The 26,609-nt window shown below is 40.8% G+C and overlaps 1 protein-coding gene across 18 annotated transcripts in view; it reads right to left on the minus strand.

The window, feature by feature from the left end:
* CAMK2D (calcium/calmodulin dependent protein kinase II delta) overlaps positions 1-26,609 on the minus strand; it is a 260,546-nt gene that overhangs the window by 147,715 nt on the left and 86,222 nt on the right. For all 18 annotated transcript variants that reach the window (XM_025182683.2, XM_025182685.2, XM_014571578.3 and 15 more), the window contains exon 3: positions 10,994-11,053. In XM_025182683.2, the coding sequence (XP_025038468.1) occupies positions 10,994-11,053 (60 nt within the window). The remainder of the gene's footprint in view (positions 1-10,993; positions 11,054-26,609) is intronic.

Here is a 26,609-nt window from a genome sequence, read left to right on the forward strand (position 1 = left end):
AACTGTTGCATTCCACTTACAATTTGATTTATTGTTTTGTTTACCTGGGATATACACTTTAAAAAAAACAAAGCCCTCACACTGGCAATTGCATTGCAGATTTGAAAATGGACTAAATTTTTAATATTAATTACATACTTTAACATACAAGAAATAAATCTTTACTTCTAAAACCTTGTATAAAATCTTACTGGAAAATGGTTCACAGTGAATCTATGACCACATGTTATACGAACACGTAGACATCATGGCTCCTGGATAAACCACAAACATGCAGTTTTCCTTTGGACCTTTTCCTACAACAACAAAAGTCTCTATTACTCCAACTAAAATGAGATTTTTCTTTCAACTCATTGGTGTAATGGGTTATGTTTTTGGAGCAGAAGGTTCTGAGTGCAATATCAGATTGGTACTCAACTGCTGGAGTGAAATCTTATGTATCCCTCATTAGATATGTGTAAACACGTAAACAGTTAATCGATGAGCCTGGGCTCGCCGGTTAACCTTCAGAGTTACATGCAGGCTCCCCACACCCATGCTTTCGTCTCTATCTGATAGAAAGGCAGCAGCATGGGGAGTGGGGGAAGCAGGAGGATCCATGGGAGCTGCTCCTCGTGGGGAGCCTGCTTAAAAGTCGGCTCCCCACATGCACTGGCTCCCAGGGAGCTGCTTCCTTCCTGCATGTAAACATGTAAATGCAGAAAAATTTACCACATTATACCATCCCTAGTCATTTTAGAATTTACATGAAGGGTGCTCCTTTTTGCGCACACCTTCTCTCTATGTAAGAGAGGCTATAAATGGTTTCTGGGTCGTGTCTTTCTCCTAGATAATTTCCCTTCCCCTCCCCAAGAATGAATATCCTTTTGGAATACAATCTAAAGTCCCAATCTGAAATGAAAAATTAGTCCACTGCTTTTCTTTAGTGTCTACATATTACTGTATTGTGGACACTACACATTAGAGAATGGCAGAGCACACCATTATTGTTATACAACTACATACACTTGGTTGGGACAGTGATGAAAGCCACAAATCGGCTAGCACAAAACTGTTGAAGATACTGAACTTATTGTTTTCCTGATTTCTCTCTCTACCACCACACCTTTAAAAGGCTGCTATTACATAAGGAGAAGAGCTCACCTAATGTTTAATTCATTTGCCCAAATTAACTTCCTAGGCTAAAGCCTCTGAAGTCAAATCCCCTTCTTAAATCCTCCTGTTCTCCACCCCTTAACTAGCAACTTTTATGGATAACAACTCAAACAATCAATTTATGAAGAAGCCTGTATTTAAGGTATAGGTAATAAAAAGAATATGATACCCCATTCATGTACTAGCAGAAGAGCCACATTATATACCCTTGTATCTTCTTGTCAGTCACAGTACATTGTGTCTAAGTTCATGGATAATCTCTCGTAGCTGCTTGTCATTATATTTGTTCATTTTTATTGCACTATACTTCTAAATAGCATCCCATAACAGACTAAAACACCAGTTCCTCTCTTCTGAGACACACCTTTAAATTGCTTTTAAATTAACTAGGAAATTTAACATGTTGAATTAATTTAAAAAAAAAAAATCACCAGAAGAAAATGATCCTTTTATTTATCAAAGAAACAACAGCATCTTAGCTTACTCGAATGAAAGCAATCTAGAAAACTAAAATAACCATCCCATCCTACTGCTATAGGTATTAAGAGGAGGCCACTGGAAGTTAAACTATGTCTCATGGATGCCCGAAGCGCATGGTTTAGGACTGCTATGTAAAAGAATAAATGGTCCTACATATTCTTGGGACCAGCATATAGCTATCTAGATGACGACTTTTTTTATGAGGAGGAAGGGGGGGGGGGGGGAAGGAGAATAAATTAATACGATTCCTGACGTCTGTATTGTTTTATTTGTAATGAAGTGGAAAAATAAGGAAATGTGAGATTTAAAGTAAATAACAATAACTTGCATGTACATGAATGTGGACACAACCAGCAGGGGTGTGAATGGTTCACCAGAAGCATCACCCTTTCCGGGTGAGGTTTAGTCATTCTGGTTAACCGGTAGGCTCTGGATCAGCCTTCAAACCTGCCACAGGCAGGGGACTTCTCCAATCCACAGGGCTGATACAGGCAGGGAAGCTTCATCCCAGCCACAGCATCCGCTTTCCCAGCTGTGCTGCAGACAGGGTCACTCCAGCCAGCCCATCCCGCCCCCCCCCCCCCCACATCACCTGTCCCGATGTAATTGGTTAACTAATTAAATGGGATTTTACATCCCTAACACAGAGCCTGATTTATATCTCACATCAGTTTTACACATAGGATTTACTGACTTTGGTCAAGCTACTCCTACTTTATGCTAGTATAAAATCAGAATAAATTTTTAAGTCAATCTCCGTCCAGTATTTTCTATCAGTCGCTGTAGGGCTTACAAAATCGGTGACATTTATTGTCTATTACCACTGTGTATTTGAATGTAATGCTATGCATGATTTCATACAAACTGTAGCCATAGACATTCTGAATTTAAAATTGAAGGGGTGTGTCAAAAAACAGATTAACGTTTCATATTCACGATCCAAGAGATATAGTAAGGTGAGGAGAAAATAAACACATTTTTCATCTATCCTCATGAAGCATTTAACTGGTTCTGTGCTGCAACTAGTTACTGTGATGTGTAAGCTAGCCTTATAAAAACTAAAGATAGCTGGGCAAGGGTGAAGATTCTTCTAAATAATTAAGGGAACCACAGGATTCTAAGTTACCACCAAAAGAAACAAAGAATTGAGTACTAGCATAGTGTTACAGCAGAAAACAATTTCAGGAGTTGCAGATTAGCAATCAGAGGCACAGCAGGATTTGAGCTCTCTGATTGCTAAGCAAGCATTGTGAATTCAGCACTTACTGGAAGGTTAAAGACCAGAAAACAAATATAAAAGGTATTTATTATTAAGAGGCTTATTCTCCTTTCAGAATTTCTGCTACAAGTCCTAATCTCTGCCAAAATTGGAATCACTGACATATGCAACAACTGAAAATGTAACATACATTAAATGGCACAAGTCCTTTGGGGGCTTTTAGCTCAATAATGGGTATGCTTTTACTGTAATCTGAAGTGTAACTGTATATTAAAAATAGCTTTCCCCCCAACAACTGTATTAATCTACATTATAGAGTCCCTTTGGATGTTTATGATCACAATTAAAATGGAGGGTGTGTTTATTAGTCTGTACAAGAAATGTGTCCTCAACTTTGAAATGTACCAGCACCATTATAAACTACTATAGCAAAAAAACAAAATCATTGTACAGTATAGTATTTTTGTTTTCTTGCTATAGTAGTTTATAATGGTGCTGGCACATTTCAAAGTTGAGGACACATTTCTTGTACAGACTAATAAACACACCCTCCATTTTACCATATTAATGTGTAACAGGACATGGCCCTCTGCTCCTATCTTCCCATACAAATGGCTCTAGCGCCTCCAGTTTATAAACAATGATGTTTAGTTTTGTGTGTTATCCCTTTACAGTCCAGTAAAGCAATTCTATGCACAGTGACATCCAAACAACATCCACTTTTGCCACTAAACCTCCTTTTATCTTAGCCCTCCTATCCTCTCTCAACTCACCCATTCATTTTCACTGTGCACTACCCACCTTATGCACCTTTCTCCTCTTTCAGTTAATTGGTTAACTTGCTTGTTAGCTCCAACAGGCTGATCCCCAGCAGTTAGCCCCAGCTTCCCTCAATCAGGCCTTTGTCCCAGCAAACTGAGTAGCCAGAGGGATCTACTTCCATTCCTCTCTTGTTTTAAGCTCACAGGGAAAGTTCCTCTGGGCAGCAGACATTTAGCTCCTGACACCTTTGAGGAGCAGTGGGCACTGTCTAGGGTTCTCTGCTCAATATCCTTCTATGGATCCCTGATTCTGTACCTGTGTCCCTAGTTGTCTCCTGTTAATATCTGAACCCAGGGTCCAGTAGTTCCTCCCTTTAGACTGGGGGACAGGTCTTCAGACATGAGCAGGCTTGTGCTCACCTGGCTCCCAGACTTCAATAGGTGCCAGGTCTCAGCACTCTGTTACAGAAAGATGTTACTAATTGTGTCATGGGTCAGATGAAAGCCAAAGTGTGTGCTACTATGGTAATCTGTTACCATGACCTGGAGGGATGAATTTTAGAGATCAGAAGGTAATTAACATTATAGTTTATTTACTGGTCTTCCATTTTCCTTAAGCTCCCACCAGAGATGCCTGATTACTGTTAATTAGTGTCATGGGTTTGGGGATGTTGATTCCTAGCCCTGAGGAACTATTCTAATTACACAGAATGCTAAGCAGCCATCAAGAGTTCATGGGCTGAATCAGAACCAGTAACCTAGTAGTGAAAGATTTTCTATCCTTTTAAAAACCTCCTTACCAATTCATTCCTTTTGATCATCAGTTCAAGAATACATTTTATTCCCTGAAACATTTCCAATGAAAGCATTTAGCAAGGTCACTTTGTAGGAAGAATTCAGCACCTCACAAGATTGAGTGCGCAAGTAGGGACAAATAGATTAACATACGACTTTTGTCATCATCTGAAGAAGTGGATTGTGCCCACGAAAGCTCATACCATGTACATGTTTTGTTAGTCTTTGAGGTATTACTAGACTATTTGTTGTTTTTTAAGTTTTTCTGTTACAGACTAACTCGGCTACCCCTCTGACGATAATAAGCATATTACTTTTCTGCAATGTCCAGTCCCACAGTCAATTCAAAGATTTCCAGTACATGACAACTGCCACTGATGTAAGCTGCCACACACTGATTTATGACCTTAGATTTATTGAATTTCACACAAAATACCATAAAAAATTTCAACCCACATTAGAACAGGCAATAATCTTGATGGCCTTTTTAAGAAATTGTAACAGAGATAAAACTGTGCTTTTGCTGCTGGTCTGTGTATGTATGTTTCATGCGGTTATGTAATGCTTCCGAGACTGTATTTCCCAAACTTCAATTGGGAAATGTCTCTGTGGCACTCTTAGATGCAATCTGCTCGGATTAATTTATTTTACTAGAGAAAGAAACGAAAGAGGATTGACAAAGTGTTGTGGAAAGAGTCTTCCTTTCACACTGAACAAGTGGCGATACTCTCTTGACTACAGAAAGATCTGTATCAAGTCCACAACTCCAAGGTGACAGGTTGCTTTGAAGCAGCGGTAGGAAGGATAAAATACTGGGATAGTTTATGCAACTCCCAAAGTTAATTCCCTTCTGATTTATTGCGTGTTCAGTTTGTGAAAGTTCATTTAATCACAGACCACTTCTCTTTTGATTTCTGTGGGCCTTTCATACAACCAGAGAAATGCGCACTTAAAAAAAAAAAAAGGAAAATATACTTGTAAAGCCACCTGAAATGGCAATGGGAATAAGGGACACACAGGGGAAATGGATACTACTCACATTTTCAAGCTGACAGGGTCTCTTAAAAATCACACATACAAGCTGATATGTGGCTCACTGAAATCAATAGCACTTAAGCACATATTTAATGCTTACATGCTTTGCTAGCTAAGGGGCTGTAATTAGTAGTAAACTATAAGGATTCTAAAAAACATGATAATATTTTTTTAAATGTAGATTACATTATAAAGCTGCTTGGAACCTGCAGATAAAACCAGATGAAATGATAGTGTTGAATGCTGTCAGACTTTCTTTGCACCATATACAACATTTTGGTATTGCAAAAGAAATCTATTCAAGCATTTCCAAGGGCTTGCCCACACAGACACTTAATCCTTATCAAGGTGAGGAGTAAATCTACAGCATATTGGCCTACAGCACACTAAGTTACCATGTGGATCTTGTTACCACATGTATACACAAATATTTTAAATTATCCCTAATAACTGGCAGGCTCTAGTGGATAATGTTCTTTTCCTATACCTGGACATAAATCATAATAAGTGGGAAATTAGAACTTTGTCATCCCCCTTCCTCCCTCCCCACCAGCTGGTCTGGTTAAAAAAAAATCATCCCTTTTAAATTAATTACAACTAGCACTTGCAGAAATGTTTTAACCAAATTTTATTTTGGTGAAAAATGCATATTTAAGTTGATCAACACATTTCTCAGATTTGGGTAAAATTTACCAAGTTGTCTTAGTTGAAAAAATCTGGAAAAACCAGACATTTATTTAGATGTTTTAAAAATGACATTTTAATTCAAAATGACAATTTCAGAGTTTCCTTCAATTGTATTTAAAAAGTCTTTAAAAAAAATCTCAAAAAAATCAAAAGAAAGGATTTTGTTTTGGCCAAATGAAGTGTTATGTTTGACCTAAACATGTTTGGATTTTAATGAACTTTTTTGTTCACCAACTTTGTCTAAGTTTTTCAGAACAGTCTATGAAATAATAAAATACGTAGCTTTAATTCCAGTTAAAAGTGATCTCAAGTGATCTCAAGACCAATTAATTTCTAATCACCCATAACTTGCTTCTTTTTCAAAACAGGGAGACTGCTAGCCCTGATATTTTCTTCACTGAAAATTTACAACGTTGGCCATTTATATCTTAAACTTAAAAAGTTACATCATGGTTTACATGTGCATGAGAATTGTGAATGTCAAGAGTGCACATCTCCCACTCAATTAACATTTTTCATAGTCACATTTACTTTTGTGCTACTTAAGACCAAAGAACTACATTACATATTAAGTGGAAATCTTTTGCTTTGCAGAACACCAACACTGTTTATCCCTGGCTCCATGTAAATGAAACGCTTACAGAAGGATGTGGTCTGAGTAGAAGGATGTGGTCTGAGTAGTATTTTGTGATATAAAATGCATCTACAGAAGAAATTTCAAAAGTAAAAAGATCAATGAGAACACTATTGTTAGGCAAATATTTTAAACCATGTCCTTTCCAACTTGGTTTGGCTTGTGGTTAGCTTATTAACCAGCACATGCTAGTTTCATAAATGAGCAGAGTTCCTAAATGAGGGCATGTTCCTCTTATTCTTAGGCTATGTCTAGACTACATTCCTCTTTTAAAAGCATAATGTAAATGAAACAAATCAAAAGTGCAAATGAAGCGTGGATTTAAATATCCTATGCTTCATTTGCATAATCGTGTCCGAGAGCTTTTTTGAAAAAGTTTTTCAAGAATGCAAGTGCAGTCTAGACAGAATTCTTTGGGGGGAAAAAAATGTTTTTCGAAAGAACCCATGCTCCTGAAAAAAAATGAGCACGGGTTCTTTCGAAAAAGGTGGGTTTTTTCCCCAAAAGAACCCTGTCTAGACTGCGCTTTCACTTTCGAAAAACCCTCTTCTGAAAAGCGCTTGGACACAATTATGCAAATGAAGCGCGGGATATTTAAATCTGTGCTTCATATGCACTTTTAATTGGTTTCATTTACATTCCTCTTTTGAAAGAGGAATGTAGTTTAGATGTGCCCCAAGTTCCCAAGGGTCCTACTTTTCTGAGACTGTCTCAGGTATTTATAGACAGTCCTGATGACCCAATGTCCTGGCACAAGAAAGGAAGATTTTCTGCCTTCTGGACCAACCTTCCTTTTAGAGAGTTTGAGGCAGGGTGGGGTTACAGGGGCAGTTAGAGAGAGATCTGGCTGCACCAGTAGCAACTTTACTGGTTCTTGGCTTCTGGACATTCCATAAAGAACCCATCTACAGTACTAGAGAGGATACTACTGAGGGAGAGGTAATTGTTTGGGGAGCCATAGGACGTCTATGCTGATTAGCAGAACCCTCAAAATGTTTGACGCTTTGCTCACTGAGACACTTATTAAAGCCATTCTAAATTCACTAAGATGTGTTCGCTACACTAGAGTCGTCATATTGTGGGACGAATCTGAGAAACCCAGCACTGCTTTAAGTGAATCTAGTGTACAATCTATTAGTGTATAAAGGAAGCTGCTGGAACTCTTCTAATAAAATAATTAACCAAACACACAGATAAAGGGTTTGGTTAGCTTTCCTTCTGCAAGACACTATAAGGGTGGTTTGTAGCCCTTAAAATGATGTGGTAGGGTAGGGGAGACAAGGAGAGATAGGGATGGGGAATGATTTTGGGGGGGGGCATTCCACGATTTTGTAAAGTGGTCAACGGACACACATTTCTGTGAGGGGAGGGGGTGCAGAGTCTAGGATGGAGGGTGGGTGCAAAAGAGCACACGGGGTAAGGGACTGGGTAAAGGAGACGGTGTGAGGTCCAAGAGAGTTTGGGTGAAGGAGGGGGTTGTGACCTGGGTCAGGGGACTGGGTGCAGAGTCAAGGAGGGAGTATGGGTGCAGGAAAGGATTCTGGCCTAAGAGAAGGCGGTAAGAGGGGGTACAGGATCTGGGAGAGAGGTGTAACCTTGGGCAGGGGGTGCAGAAAGTTTGGATAGTAATCTGGAGGAGGGGGTTGAGGTGCCAGAAGCAGGCTCTGGCTGGGAGGCACTTACCTAAGCATCTCCAGGCCAGCAGCCCTGCGAGCACTCCCAGGCAGGCTGAGCTCCATGCCTGCTGCAGCCCCAGACTGCTTGACACTGCAGGCTGCTCCCTCTACACATGGCGGGGAAATGTCGCAAGCAGAGACTACAGCAGTCCCCATTCGCACTGGTTCCCACTGCAGCGTTTCAGCCTTTGAAAAGTAGCAAGAGCCCCTCGTCTTGCTACACTTCAAAGACTGAAGCACCACAGTGGGAACAGGGAGCTGGCAGGACTGCTTGAAAGCAGGAATGGGAGCCTGCTTTCTTCTGTGGATGTATGAGGTTTCTGAAAGACTGTGTAAATTAACCGATTGGTTCAGGTGGAAAGCTGAAACTACCGGGGAGGTGCATTTAAGATACAAACATAATGGAACCGTCCCTATGGAGTATAGTTTAAGGAAGATCCATCATCAGCACAACATGCTCACCAACCCTCTTGGCTAAAATGATGTCTATCATGGGTGGACAGTGAAAGTAGAGCTGGGGAGGCAAGCCCCCAACCCCCCCCCATTCTGCTGGGACCCCACCCCCATGGAAGCCAAACCACACCCCACCATCATGAGAGGAGCAGGCGGGCGCATGACCCCAGTCTCCCCAGCCCCAGAGCACTGAGGAGGGCGGGTGGTTCCAGTCTCCCCAGCCAGGAGCACGGGGAAGGCAGGTGCTGGGAGCAGCAACACTCCACCCCCAGAACTCCTACAGCAGACTTTCTGGGTGCCGAACGTGGGCAGTGCCAAGCTGGTGTTTTGGAAAGGCTGTGCTTTCCCCCACTTAGCAACCGGCCACTCATGTCTACCAGGAATGCAGCTTTCACAGATAAGAGAAACAAGATTTAAGTCCACTGATTTTTTTTGGGCGGGGGGGGGGGGGTTAGGGGGGGGAGGCAGAGGAGGGGCAGAAAAAGGTTCCGATTAGGTCTTTCTAAAAATCTGTTAATCAGTGTGCGAAGATGGAGCAATTCTATTACAGTGGATGGAATACACTGATTGCTACGAAGTGGACCCATAAGGAGCTGATGGACAAACCTGATATCTTTTGGGAAAGAATACAGTTCAAAATAAGAGGACACTCAGGGCTATAAATCTTTGACCGACCCATACAGAATTTCCACTTAGCAAAATAAAATTTTCTAGTAGAATCCTTTCTAGCAAATATGCTCTGTACAGTATCAGAACATGATTGTTCTAAAAATATATACAGATTAAGGACTAAAGTGTTTGAAATGTTGACAGGGATTTTTGAGTGATTCTAATCTTCATTCTGAGCTGTAGTTTTTTTTTTTTTTTTTTTTTTAAACACATTGACATTAAGGGTGGGAGGAGACATTACTAAGCATGAGACAAAAATCATACCTTTCCTGCTGGGTTATGGAGATAACATAATTGTGACTTGTTATGGCTAATATAAAATAAGAGACAAAGACTACTTTAGGCAGCTGCAAGTACACTGTTCAGTATTCGTAATTATAATCAATTAGCAGCCTTATTTGGCAAAACTAAGTTTTGTGACTAAAGCATTTACATATACAGGCAGTCACCGGGTTACGTACAAGATAGGGACTGTAGGTTTGTTCTTAAGTTGAATTTGTATGTAAGTCGGAACTGATACATATTGTAGGGGAAACTCTAGCCAAACATTTCTCCAGAGCTCAGTTTTATTCTCCCACACCTCACTTCCCTCAGTCCTTTATTCTCAAGCTGAGGTGTCTGCTGAGAAAAGCCGCTCCACGACTCCCTGGTCTGCTGGGGGGGGGGGGGGGCGGGGGCGAGCGCGCTAGCTTCGCGTCTCCCTGGTCTGCTGGGGGGAAGCAGCTAGTGCGGGGTTGCCTCACCCCGTTTGTAAGTAGGGATCCGATGTAAGTCGGATCCATGTAACCCGGGGACTGCCTGTATGCGATGTATGTGTGTGTTAGAAGAGGGAGGAAGAAAGGAAACTATCATCCTTTTACTAACGTTGACTCAAGTGAAGTATATATTCATAGATGTGCACAGAGACTGCTGGCAGATAAACCCATGCCTGAATTATCCACAGAGTGTGATTCCTCATGTCCTACGAAGTTATCTGTTCCTAGTGGTTTTCACTTTCAAGAAAACAAGGAAACCAAATCAAAATGTTTGTCATTCCCTACAGTACTCGCTTAAATGCAGAGGAACAACAGTGAGGAGGAGGAAGGATTTTGCCCATCTATGTAAGTCTTCAAAGGGACACAAGTCACAATAACTCAATACACGACCTCGAGGAGATGAAGTTAGTGTGGTAGTGACCACCTCTACTACACAGCACCTGAGGGGAGCATTATGAGGTTGGAATGAACGATGCTGTATGAGGAAACATTTTATTCCAGATGTTTCCTTTAACTTCCCCCAACTTTTTACCTCCTTGAAGCTATCCTCTATTTTCTCTTAATTTCTGCGTGCGTGCGCGCGCAAACACACACACACACACACACACACACACACACACACACACACACACACACACACACACACACTTCAGAAAGTGATTATATGTTCTTACCAATATTAGGATGCTTCAAAAGGCGACAGATCCTAGCTTCCCTTTCCAATTTCTGATGATCTGCAAGAGAGAAATAAAATCATTTTTTTTGTTTAATCATGAAATAGCACGTCACTATGTGGTACTACTGAAAGCTGAAAAACATGTTACAATATGTGACATGGTTGTTAAAACGTATCCTCCTTCTTAGAATCACCATGATTGCATATTTAAATTGTGTGCCACACTGAATCAGGGTACTACATCCATCCCTTGCTTTGGCTTGTTGCTCAGCCTACCATGGTTTGAGCAAATCAAAATGCTCTCTCAGTGGGAGATGGGACGTGTTCACTCCTGGACCTGTAATTATCAGATGCTAAACTATGATTATAGAATTAATCAGAATGAAGACAGACCTGACTCAAAAAATTCTAAACCTAAGCTATTAAGTGATGCCAACTGTCTTAAGTGTATCACCAAAATTAAGTGCTAATATTCCAATGTAAAGACAAACCTTTTCAACATACTAAGGAATTCTAACAATACATTGATGGTATAGGATGATTCAGTAGTTAAATGATCAACAGCAGTATCCCTCCCATAGCACCTATATTACACGTCTCACTCAGGCTCATATATACTCTTTTGTTGTTTATTCTGAAATTCTTCTTTTATTGTGGGTTGCTCCTAACGTGGCCCCATATGCCAAGACAGCTTAACTAAACAAACTTCTTAATAAAAAGTTATAGATAACAGATGACTGGAGAAATATATTTCTGATGGACTTCATAATCTTGTTTTCAGGGTATTATACGGGAAAACTTGCAGACACACAAATGGAAGGCAATTCCTTTCTTTTAATTGGTGTAGACCAGTTCCTCCTCATAATTCTTCCCACTCAACTTGTTACTGTAGCAGAATGATATGAAATACAGGTGTTTTATAGCTGTGGAATAACAAGACTGCATAATATAAGCCCACATCTTTGAACACAATCTAAGCCTACAAATTAAATCACAGTAACAGTGTCAGAAACAGAACAGCATCAACATCTGCCACACAAATACCGGATGCCACCTCAATAACATCTTATCCACAGTATGCTGGTAATCAATGGCAACAATGCTGCTATACAAAGCAAGGAACATAAATTAAACTATAGATCTTTTAATGTCATCCTCATCATGTTTATAAAGTATTATAACCTCATCTTTCTCCCAGAGCAGAGTCTACTTTAGAAGCATTTTCCCTGTGGCTTGGCCTCATAAGCCAGTGCGCAGATGTTCAAGGGAATATACAAAGGCATAGAAAGAAAAATGATGACCAAAATGGATAAACAAACAGTAAACTGAAAAATTGAGCCACTTCCAGGCCCCTCTTCAATGATCTCTCATGCAGGAAAAGGGGAAATCAATTGCTGTATGTTCAAATGAGACAAACGGGTAAAATAGAATCAGTTCTTGACTGACGCTAGTGTCACGGCTCCTTCCCCACTCTGGCATGATAAACGCAGAAGTGGGGGCCAGCAAGTGTACCCCAAAGCCTTATCTACCAGGCTTTGGTATAAAAATTCCCCCAAAATCTCAAAACCCTAGATCTTGGGAATAAAACTTCCGCTGCCACCACCCAAATGTTGATAAAGAAATCAGGGGAAAGATCATTTGGGAAATCTTACCCCTAAAATAAAAATCAAGGCACACAATTAGCCACTGCCAGGTTAATAAAAAAGAAAAGAAAGAACTTTTATTATTACAACAATATTCCTGTTGCAACCATGACGACTAGATAGGGAGGTAACAAAATATACTCATGGAGAAACTCCATGGGCCTAGAACTTAGTTACAAAGAAAAGCCAAAACATCTTTTAAACAGTGCCAGATCTCAGATCCCATACCCAATCCTTAAAACAATAAAACCTAACGAAACTACCTAAACTTTACCCTACTTACAGAAAATGAAGAATGGTGTCTTGGAGAGAGAGATACATGCTTGTCCCTCTCTGAAGCTGCAGAGAACTCTCCCAGAGAGACAAAAGGAGAAAGGAAAAAAACCCAAATTCCTTTGTCCCAGTTTGAAAAGTCCCACCTACATTCCTATAGGTCACTCCACCTGGCTAGGTGTAGTTAACCCCTTAATCCCCAGGCTGCTGGCTAACCCTCATAATCATGACAGCTAGTTCTAGGTGGTCTTTAATACTGTCTGTGTGCCAAGTGGAATCAACACTGAGGTTAGCTCCCTCTCTCTTTTTTGGCCCCCACTTACTACATGAACTGAAATGGACCAAAAAACACAGTGCCTGCTGTGTACATAAAGCAATTGCTGACATTTTCTGCATAGAGCCGATCAAGATGCAGCCTATTTAATTATTAGTGCTCAAGGGCTTCTTAGTATTACCCTTCTTATCTTCCAGGGCCTGTTCTTCACTACTCACATCAAGCTGAATGGCCTAGCTTTCATAACCACATGGATCCAGGCATGTGTGCATTTTAATGAAAACAGTGCCTGGAGAGAAAGGTATGCTTGTAACGATCAAGAATTCTCTTATGTGCTAAAGACAGACAGTTGAAGTAAACATGAAGGGAAGACAGCTTTAAGAATTAAAAAGGTGGCCACATTTCCCTCTTTACCTGCCAACACAGAGAAGTGTCTTTATGGGCAGACAACAATGGTAGCTGGCAGATATCCATCAACTTTCTGCATGGCAATATCTTTGGTTGAACCTTCCTGAAGCTTGGGGAAAATCCTGTCAACCCTCCTGGCTGTCTCTATCATAACCCCAGAAGCCTGTTGCAAACGTTCTTACTTGTGTCATGATGCTACCCAGAATCTGAATCAGGAGCCTCCTGCACACAACTTAAATATCCTTTGCTTCTAGTTGTTTCTCCCTTCAAGTGAGAATGAAGGAACCCTCTTTGTTTTTAAGTCTCAAGTCCTGTAACATGCTATTGAAGTCTGCCTGAAGTTACTTACCTTACTGCAACAAGTTCTATGAGATGTGTGGTTCCTATGTGTATTTCACTGTAGGTATGCATGTGTACTACACACCAGGGATTACAAGTATCTTCCGAGCAGTGTTCACTGGTCTACACCGGCAGTCTTGTTCGCTGCTTTCACGAAGGTGTAAGGGATGACCACCTATCTAGTTCCTTCTCTACCACAAATTATTTAATGATACAAAACAGAGGGAGGACCACACATCCTAAAATTCCAGTTACAAGAAGTTAAGTCACTTTCATTTGTTTTTGAGGACTTGTCCCTATATGTATTCCATTGTGAGTGTCTGACACGCAGTGCTCAGGTAGGGAGAAGTGTGTGAAGGTTCAGAAGATACAGGTGCAAAAGATGTAGGATCAACACCCTTAAGGGCACATAATCCGTGGAGGCTTGAACTCAGGTGCAACACCTCATGAACACATGACAGAGTTCCACATTGCTGCTCTGCAAAATGAAAAATGAGGCTGTTCATGAAGTGAGCTACAGAGGCGGCTTTCCTCTGGTGGAATAGGCTCTCACTCTGTGTGGTGGAAATGCACTAAATGATAGAGCAGGATACAGCACTTGGAGGTCCTCTAAAGAGAAGATGGTTGCTCTCTTGCTTATTCCGTTATAGGAATGGATGTCGCCGGGGCCCCCTGAAACTTTCATTATTTGCAGGTAAAAAGCTCATGCATCTCTCACCCAGAGGAACAAAGTGAGGAGGGCCAGTTAGAAGCTGTGACCCCTACATAGACTGCAGCCAGATGTGTTGAAAATACCACACAGTGTGGAATACACATAAGGCCAGAACTTGGGGGAAAAAAACCCACACACAACATATAAGCAGGTCATCATCTTGCCAGAAAGCATTAAGTGGGTTTTGCGGACTCACTGGATCAACTGTAAAGGAAGTGGGTGTGACAAGAGACACGCACATCTAGGGCTGGAGAAGATGACCCCTGAGAGAAGGAATCCTGTGCGCAGGCACATCAAGGGAGAAAGTTTAGACTAGGGGAAACAGAGGAAATCAAAGAAGGCAGATTTGGTTGGGGTTTCATGGATATACTTTCATGGATGTACTTTTGGAATATTTTCTTAACAAGCCAGATTCCAGGAAGTGGGATTTTATACTGTGACAATGCAGCTTTGTTTGGAGTAGAAAGGAATTCATGGACTTACACACCCTCAGACATGGCCCTCACGTACAGTTTCGTGTAAATGTTTCTCAGCACTGTCCAGAATCAAAACTTAATACATTTTCATTGCCAAGATGAATTAGCGTTTATTTTGTTATTATGAAACATTTCTGGATGTGTCTTCATTAATGCTCAGAAAGGAAACAGAACTTTTAAAAATTAAACTTTAACATGTCAACGCAAACCAACCAATGTACAAATGTTGGGCTGCAATGCTCTCAGGGTTCCTGAAATTGAGCCATTTTGGAGATGAATCAAGGTGGGCATTTTCTAACTGGCTGAAAGGTGCTACAGTTACTTGTGACAGAGTATAATTCATAGCCAGTGAGTTACATGCCAAATTTTAAACTTTTATTTCCTGCTCATGGAACATATGAGAACAGATATCCATTGATTATAGGAAATTATTCCACTCAGTTTTCAGTGGTCACAAAGGGAGATCATCATTTTGCAAAAAGCATCTTGACCTCAATTCGAGTCTTCATAGGATCAAGCCTTTAAAACAGCTAATTTTTAAGCAGCTACACAGGGAAGCTAGCCACATAGCTTCTATTAAAGCTAAAGGGAGTCATATAGTTTAACTTATACTATTTTGAATATATAACCTGAAGTCAGATTTCAAATGTAATAAACTAGTGAGAGCATGTTATATCTCTGTGTGTGTGTGTGTGTGTGTGTGTGTGTGTGTTTAAATATGAAGAAAAACAATAACTTGTGCAACATTTCCCTTAACCTGCTTTTGTAAATGTGACCACTGCTGAAGAGAAGCCACCTCTCACAAGACACTACTTGCCGAGGTCACGAAACACCATCACTCTCCAAGGTGCAAACCTTTGAAGAGAGACCTACAAGCAGTCACTGTTGCTAACTTCTATGAGTGGTTGCTCTTTGCAGGTTTTACTGCCTCAGATACTGGATTATGTCTACAATTACAAAAAGGTAATTAGAAATAGAGAATGTAAATGAAATGAAAACTTGCCTGGGCTCTTTAGAAGTACCAAAATTACGGGGGAATCCTGGCAAACCCTGACAGAGAAATAATAAACTTCTTATTTATCATTTCATTGTGTTGATAAAAAAAGTTCTTAAAACTCAGTGGATTACTGAATATGATGGGATTATGGACATTGGACAAATCTCTTTCTTCTGCTATTGTATACAAACTACTTCCATCTAGTCACACTAATAAATAGTCAATGCAATGGGAGAAAGAGCACAGTCTGTGAAATGATTCAGAGGAAAGAAGCAACGGGAACAATAAGGTTTCATAAATGGAAAAGGTTCTCTTTGAAAATACTATTTCATGCGGCTAACTATAGATAACTTTAATGGAACATATCAGATACTTCAATGTGTTCTTTTGCTACATGTTCAGATTCTACAATGACTAATGCAAGTCAGCAAAACCTGGAAAAATACACACTATGGAACACTGAATGAGACACACTGATTATATGAGTGGTCAGACTTGAACTCCTCCTGGTTTACTAGTAATTTATGGTTGTACCATTTCCATGCATCCTTGACAATATATTTTTCCAGTAGTTATTTCCTCCAAATGTGTCACATCTTAAACTTGAGAGATGATTTTTGTGGCAAATGGTTTAAAGAATCTCCATATACTTTTGGTAATAAATATAGCAATTTGAGGGGAAAAGGTGTTGGGGAGATCAAGTTTTGGAAGAATTTAACTTATTCATACTGAGCAGTTCTTTGGATCAGGCAAGTAAGGAAAAGCAGAAGTATTAGCACTGGTATCTTAGCCTAAATTTCCTTGTAACATGTTAACCTGAACTTGAATTCAAAATTTCCCTAAGTAATATGCATACACAAATTAAACTTTTCATCATGGTAAGAACTTCTTACTTCAAGTGTGGTTGTGTCCCCATTGTAACAAGCAACCATGCAGATCATCATCATCATCATCATGGTCTGTGGACACAATCTGAGAAAATACATTCTTCATCCTCATCATTGCTAGGGTCTCTTGATCTTTGGTAAACTTAGTGGTTCTTTCCATGTACATCTAGGAATGCACCCACACCCCAATACAACTAGTGTGACCAAAACGGAATCAAGTAGTGCAGATGGAGTCTCATTTTGCATTATGCATTTTCCCTTGCTCTTTTTTAAACTAAAATTACTTGATCCTACCGGCATTCTTAGTAACAATTGAACAATATGTTCCTACTCTCAACTTTTATTCCTTCACCCTTTTCACTATTATATTCTAGAGCTCCAGCCAACAATAGACACACAGCTCATTCAGAAAAATTCATATTTGCTCAAGTTAAAATCAAATGGGCAGTTCACAAAGCACTCATTTTATCCAGATCATCTGTATTTTACTTTTTCTTTTAACTGTAGCCAACTGCAGGACTTCTAAGTCTTCAGAGTCCTTCTTTGACCAACTGGACTAAGAAATCCAACCAACTCTTGGATTCTGGTTTGGCTTTCTTCATACCATGCAAGTGCCTAAATGGGTGATCATCTTCTTTTCTATTACAGTTTTAGTAATGCAAGCTATTTTTGGTAGAATACACACCTGCAACCAGAAAAAGCTTTTACACCTTTCCTTCTGCTGTGTATCATCTGATTATACCCAGTGTTTGGGAATTGCAGCACCCAGAACTGCTTCCAAAATTTCAGGACTTTTGCTACTGCCATTGGTTCTGAGTGACACAGCTACAGCGGGGAGAGAAGGAAGAATGAGATATCCCTTTCCAAGACAAGCTACAAAGAAAGCAGCTCTTGAATTTTTTATCTTGATAGATGAGTTCTGAAAACAAAGTTTGGAGTAAATTGTTTTCGTTACTGTGTTTTAGTCAAGAAACTAAAACTAGTAGGACAGTTTTGCAGTAAATCCACTGACTTCACTGTCCCTTCCTTGGACAGTAAAAACACAAAAGCACTGCTTATTTTCTCTCCTAAAATTACTTCACAGCTTCTATTCTAAGCCTTTGGACTGCTCCTTACTGCTTGCCATATAGGTTTGGTCAACTGCACAGAAGCAGTATGAGCTTGTCAAATAGACTTCACCCCCGATATCAATGCTTCTCAGGATTAGCAAAAGGTCAATTTCCTTGAAGCTGACTTTAGGGATCCCTCATCTCTAATGGCAGACTAGATTCACAAAACCCTATGCTGCCTACATTCATTGTAGAAAACTCAGACATTGAGTTTCTTAAATGACACAACAGAACTTGTGTCTTACTGTGTACTATAGGCCACTGAGTTCTTCTATTGATATCAGAGAATGCAGACACTAAAATTTGAAAGCTGAAAGTGCTAGAATATAATTATACTGTTCTCTCTCTAATTTTAGGTTCTTTTGATTAGAGTTAGTTACATGTTGCTCAGCATATTTTTTTTCTTATCTAGAAACATGATCCTGACTCTATTAAACAGAACATCTTTGTTGAAATTGTTACACTCAGCTTTTTACCTATTGATGTTTCTTCAAGTGAGACAAAGTTTTGCCATAATATTTTAATGCTGTCAGTCAGAAATGTTTACAATTCTAGTAGTTTAACTATATTCACAAGCCTCTTTGAAGAAAAAAAAGTGGTTTTTTAAGTAAGTGTGTCAGCATGAAAAAGATAAAATAGGGATTAATTTCCAGAAGCAGGAAAATATATTTTCTATGTATTAATTTTAATAGTTTTGAGATCTGATAAGATATCCTTTTTGAAAAACTAGACAGCTAGATATTCAGCTGGTGTAAATCAGCATAGTACCATTCAAAGGTTAACTTAATGTGGATTATTTTTAAGCAAGATAAACTTGTAAATTCCAAAGTTACCCTAACGTGCAATATCATATCAATTGATTCTTCTCTATTATGCTGAGGGAACTCCAACTGACGCACCTCTGCTTAACCATAAGTTCTGCAATATTGCAATGAAAGAAATGGGATGATTCAACAGGCAGGTCCCAGGGCACTTAGGATTTTATAGATCAGAACGAACACCTTAAACTCCATCCACTCAGACAGTACAGGTCCCAGAGCACCAGCAGCATGCACTCAAAGTCAATACCACCACATAGGAAGTTGGCAGCTATATCCTAAATAAGCTTCTTTCTGTTGGTTGATTTATTGTGTAGCCTCTTTAAAGAACACTGCAATATTCTGATCATGAAGTCACAAAGCTGTTGCTCATGGTACCAAAATCCACATCTGAAAAGAAATGCTGAAATCTCCTAGCCTGAAAATATACAATAAAAGCCATTCCAGCACAAATCCACAGCCATATACTGTAAGAAATGAGAAAGACACCTTGTAATATCTCAGCATCGGTCTGTGATACCTGCCACTTATGTAAAGGAGCACAGCTATATATACTGTCTCCTCACTAAATTACTGAGAATAAGAGATCTGCCTACAAACAATGCAATGGCATGGGAGGAGTTAAACAGAGGTCTTCTTCAGGCAGTCATCTGGTAGCTATAATAAAGCATTTCCCAGATTTGAGCGCTGAGATTATAATAAGCTCGTCTACATTCACATATTTTCATGTACACAAAAGAGCAATGCAGAGAATTATGAAAAATACTGTGCAGTCAACCACAGGATGTAATGCAATGAGACTGCCTGCATTTTAGCAATATAAAATGCTGTCAAGAGAGGCTCAAGGGATAAACAGCAGCCACAAACTCACTTTGCATTCTTCTTTGGGCGTTACCAAATGCAAAGCAGCTCTTTTTATAAAAAAACAGTGACAAAAATCAAATCACATACTCCTTAAGAATACAAAAGCACAGAGAATTATTGTGGGTAGTGTTAAATGTAAATGCTTGTGGCCTATGGGTCTATTGTATAAGGCTGAAATTGCTGTCTCAGTCATTTGCTTTGCCCCTGTTCAAAACCAAGGACTCTGTTTTATATGAGATTTAACAGCATCAAATAAATATACTTTGAAGACTTCTCTGCCACAATGCTCTCTGAAACATGATTTAATTCCAAATCTAAAATTAGGACCAATAATTTACATGAGTTGAAATCATTAAGACAGCATCTATGCTACCAAGCGTGAGTGGAGCAAAGCCTGAGCATGTTAATTTGAAAGACTATAATTTTCAGTACCCTTGACATTTTGCAGTACGGTCATTTGTAGACTATATGAGAAGTGAAAACCAGCACAGAAGTTCACATAACAGCCAGGAACCATCGGAGTTTTCCATTAGTGGATTTCATATACAGGCAGTCCCCGACTTACACGGATCCGACTTATGTCGGATCCCTAGTTACAAACAGGGCTTTTCTTGCCCCGGAGGACGCGGGCGGCAGGACCGCCTAGACGCGCCGCGATCCCGCCACCCGCGTACTCCAGGGCGAGAAAAGCCGCTCCGCGTCTCCCTGGTCTGCTGGGGGTGGCTCGCCGCCCGCGTCCTCCGAGGCTTTGCTCCGCATCTCCCTAGTACTTAATAGCAAACCAATTAAAATTGAATAAATATTCTGGATGTTTTTCTATATTTTCAAATATATTAATTTTTGTTACTACATAGCAAGGTAAAGTGCTCATTCCATATTATTTTAATTACAAATATGTCCATTAATACAAGCACTGTATTTCAATTCCTTTTTCATGACAGTGCATTTTAAATGTAGCATTTTTTGTAGCTGCATAACTGCACTCAGTAAAACAATGTAAAACTTTACCACCCTCCAGTCCACTCTGTCCTACTTCTTGCTCAGCAATCACTAAAACAAACAAGGTTGTTTACATTTACAGGAGATAAGGCTGCACACTTATTTACAGAGTTACCAGAAAATAAGAGTAGGAGTTCACATGGCACTTTTGTAGCTGGTGTCGGAAGATATATTACCTGCATGATTTGCTTAAGCTTCATATACAGGCAGTCCCCGACTTACATCGGACCCGCAGTTATGAACGGGGCTTTTCTCGCCCCGGAGGACGCGGGCGGCGGGACAGCCCAGATGCACCGCGGTCCCACCGCCTGCGTCCTCCGGGGCGAGAAAAGCTGCTCCACATCTCCCTAGTCTGCTAGGGGAGCCCCCCCCCCCCCCCCAGCAGACCAGGGAGACGCGGAGCAAAGCCGCAGAGGACGCGGGCAACGGGACCGCCCAGACGTGTCGCGGTCCTGTTGCCCGCGTCCTCCACGGCTTTGCTCCGCGTCTCCCTGGTCTGCTGGGGGGGGGGAGGTGGGGAGGGGGAGGGGGAGATGGAGCAGCTAGTGCGCCCCCTCCAGCAGACCAGGCTTTTCTCGCAACGCCTGGGGTAAAGCAGCTGGGGTGCTGCCCGGTTGGTCCCGCAGCGCCGCTCTGGACCAACCCGGCAGCACCCCAGCTGCTCTGCCCCAGGCATCCTGATTCAGCCGCTGCTGGTCAGTTTCAGCAGCGGCTGAATCAGGACACCTGGGGCAGAGCAGCTGGGGTGCTGCTGGGTTGGTCCAGTAGCGCCGAGGAGGGGCGCTACTGGACCAAGCTGGCAGCACCCCAGCTGCTCTGCCCCAGGCTTCCCCAAGTCAACTGCTGCTGAAACTGACCAGCAGCTGACTACAGGACTCAGCTGCTGATCAGTTTCAATAGCGGCTGACTTGGGGACACCTGGGGTAGAGCAGCTGGGGTGCTGCCGGGTTGGTCCCCGCAGCGCTGAGGTGCGGCGCTGCAGGGACCTACCCGGCAGCGCTCCAGCTGTTCTGTCTCAGGCGTCCAGATTCAGCCGCTGTTGAAACTGATCAGCGGCTGATTCCAGGAAGCCCAGGGCAGAGCAACTCTGCCTCGGGCTTCCTGTAGTCAGCCGCTGGTCAGTTTCAGCAGCAGCTGAATCTGGACGCCAGTTCCGACTTACATACAGATTCAACTTAAGAACAAACCTACAGTCCCTATCTTGTACGTAACCCGGGGACTGCCTGTACCCAAATGATTAGAATCTGAAAGTCCCATAATCGTCACCCACCTATCATTATACCGAAGACAGATGCAGCAGAATATTGCTTCTTCACATTCTCATAAATAGTGCTCTTTCAAATCAAATTCTTTAGCATTCACACACTGTTCCTGAGAAACATCTGAAATTCAATCTTTATTTGCTCTTCTTTCACTGGTGTTTAAAACTCAAATGTGGGACACCAATATAATAAGCTACTTTTGTCATTAAGAGAAAAGCACTTAACTGAACCCAATGTTCCTAATTTTTCCTGACAGAAAGCACTTGCCAAGTGATCATTGTAAACACTTTTCCGTGAATACTCTGAACCATAATAGATGCCAGTCTGCAATAACGGGAAACAGCAGCAGATTTAAATCCCATTCCTGGGCCATTGGTCAAAAGCATCAACTGACAAGGAATTGGAGCACAGTTTGCCTTGAGTTATTTCTGTAGGCATGTTCTGCATAGCAGTGTCATTCAGTAATACTTTTGAATAAGAAGAACAAAATGTGTAATATTAATCCTAAATGCTTTGTGATCATTGAGTAGATAAACACCTGTTTTCTTTCAACATTCACCTCTAAGGCATACAGAAAACAAAAAGCATATTTGTGCTCAGCTGAAGAGACTTACAAGTATAACAACATACAAGAAAATATATTTTCAGATCACTTGTGATTCTCCAGGGCTTCCCCCACCCATCTTCTAATTTTATATTTAGCCCTAATAAAAAGTGCCAAATTGAGAGACTTGAAGCCTGAACCCTTATTTATCTACAAACCAGGTATGACAGGCAAAGGCTAACCCACGCCACTGTATAAATCTAACTTCGACTCACTAATACAAAGGGACAAAAGGATAGTTCATTATCTTCACTTCTTGACATTTCTGCCAATATAAAAGGCTCCAGCCTCTCTATATCTATTGGTACTCTAACAATTGGATAGAGACCACAAGCAGATTTCACATAGGGCAAAGAGAAAACGGTAACCAAAAGGGATTACTATTATTATTTTTACATTTTCTTTGACAGAATCCAAAATTGTGTTAGGTTTTTAACTAACCTCTAATTAGGCTCACCAAAGAGCCTTCTATCTAAACACTGACTTGGCTGTATTTAAACCAGTGACCTAGAACTGAAAGGAGTATTTTAACAAACAAACATGTATTAGGACAAAATTATTTTTACCTGCACAGCTTTCAAAATGAAACGGGGGAAAAAAAAAGAAAACTTGCAGGGAGATTACATGGTTTAAGTATTAGGACAAAATTACTTTTACCTGCTGAATGTAAATTAAAGAAGGGACAGAAGTGAGACTCGGGAATGCTTTTTGGAAAGATTAGTTAAGCAAAGAAACTAGAGAGACAGAGTTTTGGAAGCAGAAATAATCTGTTGGCATAGTTGTGTCTACATTGGGTGTAGCTACACGGGCTACTGTGTGATACTTTCCTCATTCTAAGTTGATATAGGTAGGCTTATAAAATGTTGTGGTGTAGACCAGCTCAATCTTCTGTGTGCGTTTTAGAAACAGCTATGTGAGAACCATTGTGGTACAAACACATGCAGAAACACCAGTCCCCACCATGAAGAGCTCACAGCCTAAAAAGGAGCAGCAGCAACAAGATTTGGCAAGAGCTTGGCTGTGAGGAGAAAAGACTCGGGGGAAGTCAAAGATAATTCCAAGGCTGCAAGCCTGAGTGACAGGCAGAATTACAAAACTGGCAAAGGTTAGAGGGAAAGAAAGCAAGGCAAAACATATAGGAGAAAAAATGGGCTTCATGTTTAGATGAAGGAAGAGCTAGGTCTTCCATGAAGCGATACTGAGATGCAGGCCTGGACAAGCATAAGAAGTCAGTAGTGGAGATGTACAGTTGAAGTTAGGAGAGACAGAACATCACACACAAAGTTAAACATCAGGTGTAATTTAAATCCGGAAACAGGTGTAACTCATTAAATACTTTCACTTTCATTTGGCATTCAGGGAGCCTGATTCTCCACTGTGCTACACCACTTTTGTACCTATGTTATTCTACTTTAGTGGGATTACTGTGATATATAATCATTATAATCCAGTAAAGATTCAGGAAAAGGTGAAACAATTGTAACATATCTATTTGATATGCTCTGGGGACTATGGATGAGAGTTTGTTTTCATTCACACCAGGGCTCGGTACTTACTATTGAAGACAGCATAACCAGATGAAATTTGTGCTAAAGTTGTCAATATTCTTGTGATTGAATTGGAGTGGAAGTGGGGCAGGGAGAGAGAGAAGAGAGGGAGACTGGCCAAAGACTGAAGAGTGAACTTATGACATCAACTATGTATGGTGGGGGAAACAGAATGGTGCTTAAGTTTTACTAAAGAATATAGAAAGGTCAGTAATTCAAGTTTAAGTTCCTGTACCTGGTTTGTACAGCCATGTTGGAAAACAGACTAATTACAATTAGTATTTTCTGCTGAAACTACACGTCATTTCTCATCAAGATTCTGACTCTGAGCCTTTCTACATATATAATCGATAAGGGAGCTTCCGCTTTGAACTGGAGCAAGAGCCCAGCCAGCTGTTGCTACATTTCAAAAGGTGGAAGTGCCACTCAGCATTCTGCCTTTGAAATGCCATGTGGAGCCTGGGGCCAGAGCAGGACTCAGTCCCCCACTGGCCCCAGGCGGCGTTTCCACTTTGAAATGTACAAGAGTCCCTGCTGGGACTCCGCTGAAGGAAAACGGCTTTTAAGGCAGCTCCTCCAAGCATCCCTTTCTCTCCCCCCCCCCCGCCTTGGGGGGGGGGAAGCAACTAGTCAGCTAGTGTGTCGACTATCCAATAAGCTTTTGCTTATCGGATAGACGACTAGTCGCTTATATCCCTAGTACTGGCACTGAACTTCAATTGAGAGCATGTATCCAAGAAATGAAGACTTGTGTCTGTAAGATGGTGCGACAAGTCACGTTTTTTATTCTCTAGATCGGTCTGGAATATGTCCCTGATCTCCCCATTGTTTTCACCTACTCACCAAGCAAAAATCCTAGCTAGCTCTTGGGATGGTCACACAGGCATGATTAAAATAATTCCTGTTAGCATATGATAAATTGGAAAGAATCCCCATTCCATAAGTCTTATAGAAAATACATTTACTTCAAAAGTGCTATATCACACAAGTCAAAAGCATTCGGTAGTGAATAAAGTACCTGCCTGCTTATACTATCAAATACCCATTGCTTTATATGGGTCAAGTACAGGCATTCCTCAACATTCTACCTTTTTAATGATTATTTTTAAATAAAACAGAAATACGCAATATGTGTTGAGCAACCCTGTTTACTAGGGCTGGATGGATGGAGGATTTGGGCATTTAACTCTGACTCATTTTCTCCCACCTGTTAAATGCATACTCATTCTTGCTCACCTCAAGGTACTGTTAGGCAATTAATTAGTTAACGTTTGTACCAGGCTTTGAAGATGAAACCTGCTGAATATTATTGCTGTTCGTCTTCTCTGGTATGACTGTATTGATTGTCCTTTTGCCATATTCTCCCACTGTTGGAAATTACTTTTAATTTATCTTGAGGTACACAGCGCCTATTCATGGATAAAAATGCAGCTGACATATGCTTAAAACTTATTCATATAAACAAGAAATTAACACCTCCCTTCCTTCCTTCTTAAAATAACCATCCCCAAACTGCAAATCAAGCCTTCCCTCCCCTTATATCCTCCTCTTACAGGTCTGAGGAAATGTGTGGCTTTGTACTAAGCTTCTGGCTCAGATTCCATTCACATCCAGCCCGGTAAGGAAAGAGGTGCAGTTCCATCACAAATTGCAGTATGGCCTATGCTGTGCTTGTTGTTTATATGAATAAGTCTTAAAAATATGTCAACTGCATTTATAGACATGTGTAGCAGCTGTCTATACATCAAGGTAACTATCACATTCTTGCTGATCAAGAGAGCATTCCAAGAGTAAAAATGTGTTTAAAGTCAATTTTTATACTGTTTATAAGGAGTACATCAAAGGGTAGTATATTGTAATGTCCAAAGCTATAGGCTGAAGATAGTGTTGCCCATTACAGATTATATTTAAATATACCAGAAGATTTACCCGTAGTTGCTCAGGTCCTTAACTGAAATTGGCTGCGTCTAGACTGGCATGATTTTCCACAAATGCTTTTAACGGGAAGCATCCGTGCCAATCTAAACGCGGTTTTGCGCAAGAAAGCCCCGATTGCCATTTTTGCCATCGGGGCTTTTTTGCGCAAAACAGTTTTTAGCTGTCTACACTGACCATCTTGCACAAATATATTTGCGCAAGAGTGCTTTTTCCTCCCCGAACAGGAGCAGCATAGTATTTGCGCAAAAACACTGACAATCTTACATGAGATCATCAGTGTTCTTGCACAAATTCAAACGGCCAGTGTAGACAGCTGGCAAATTTTTCCGCAAAAGCCCCTGCTTTTGCGGAAAAACTTGCCAGTCTAGATACAGCCATTGTGTTTTTCTCCATTTAAATCATTGCTTTGGGGTGAGACTGAGGAGAGATGACAACCCCAGTCCTCTTTCACCACAGCAGCTCAG

Source organism: Pelodiscus sinensis, chromosome 5 (assembly GCF_049634645.1).
Source record: "Pelodiscus sinensis isolate JC-2024 chromosome 5, ASM4963464v1, whole genome shotgun sequence".
Classification (NCBI taxonomy): Eukaryota; Metazoa; Chordata; order Testudines; family Trionychidae; genus Pelodiscus; species Pelodiscus sinensis.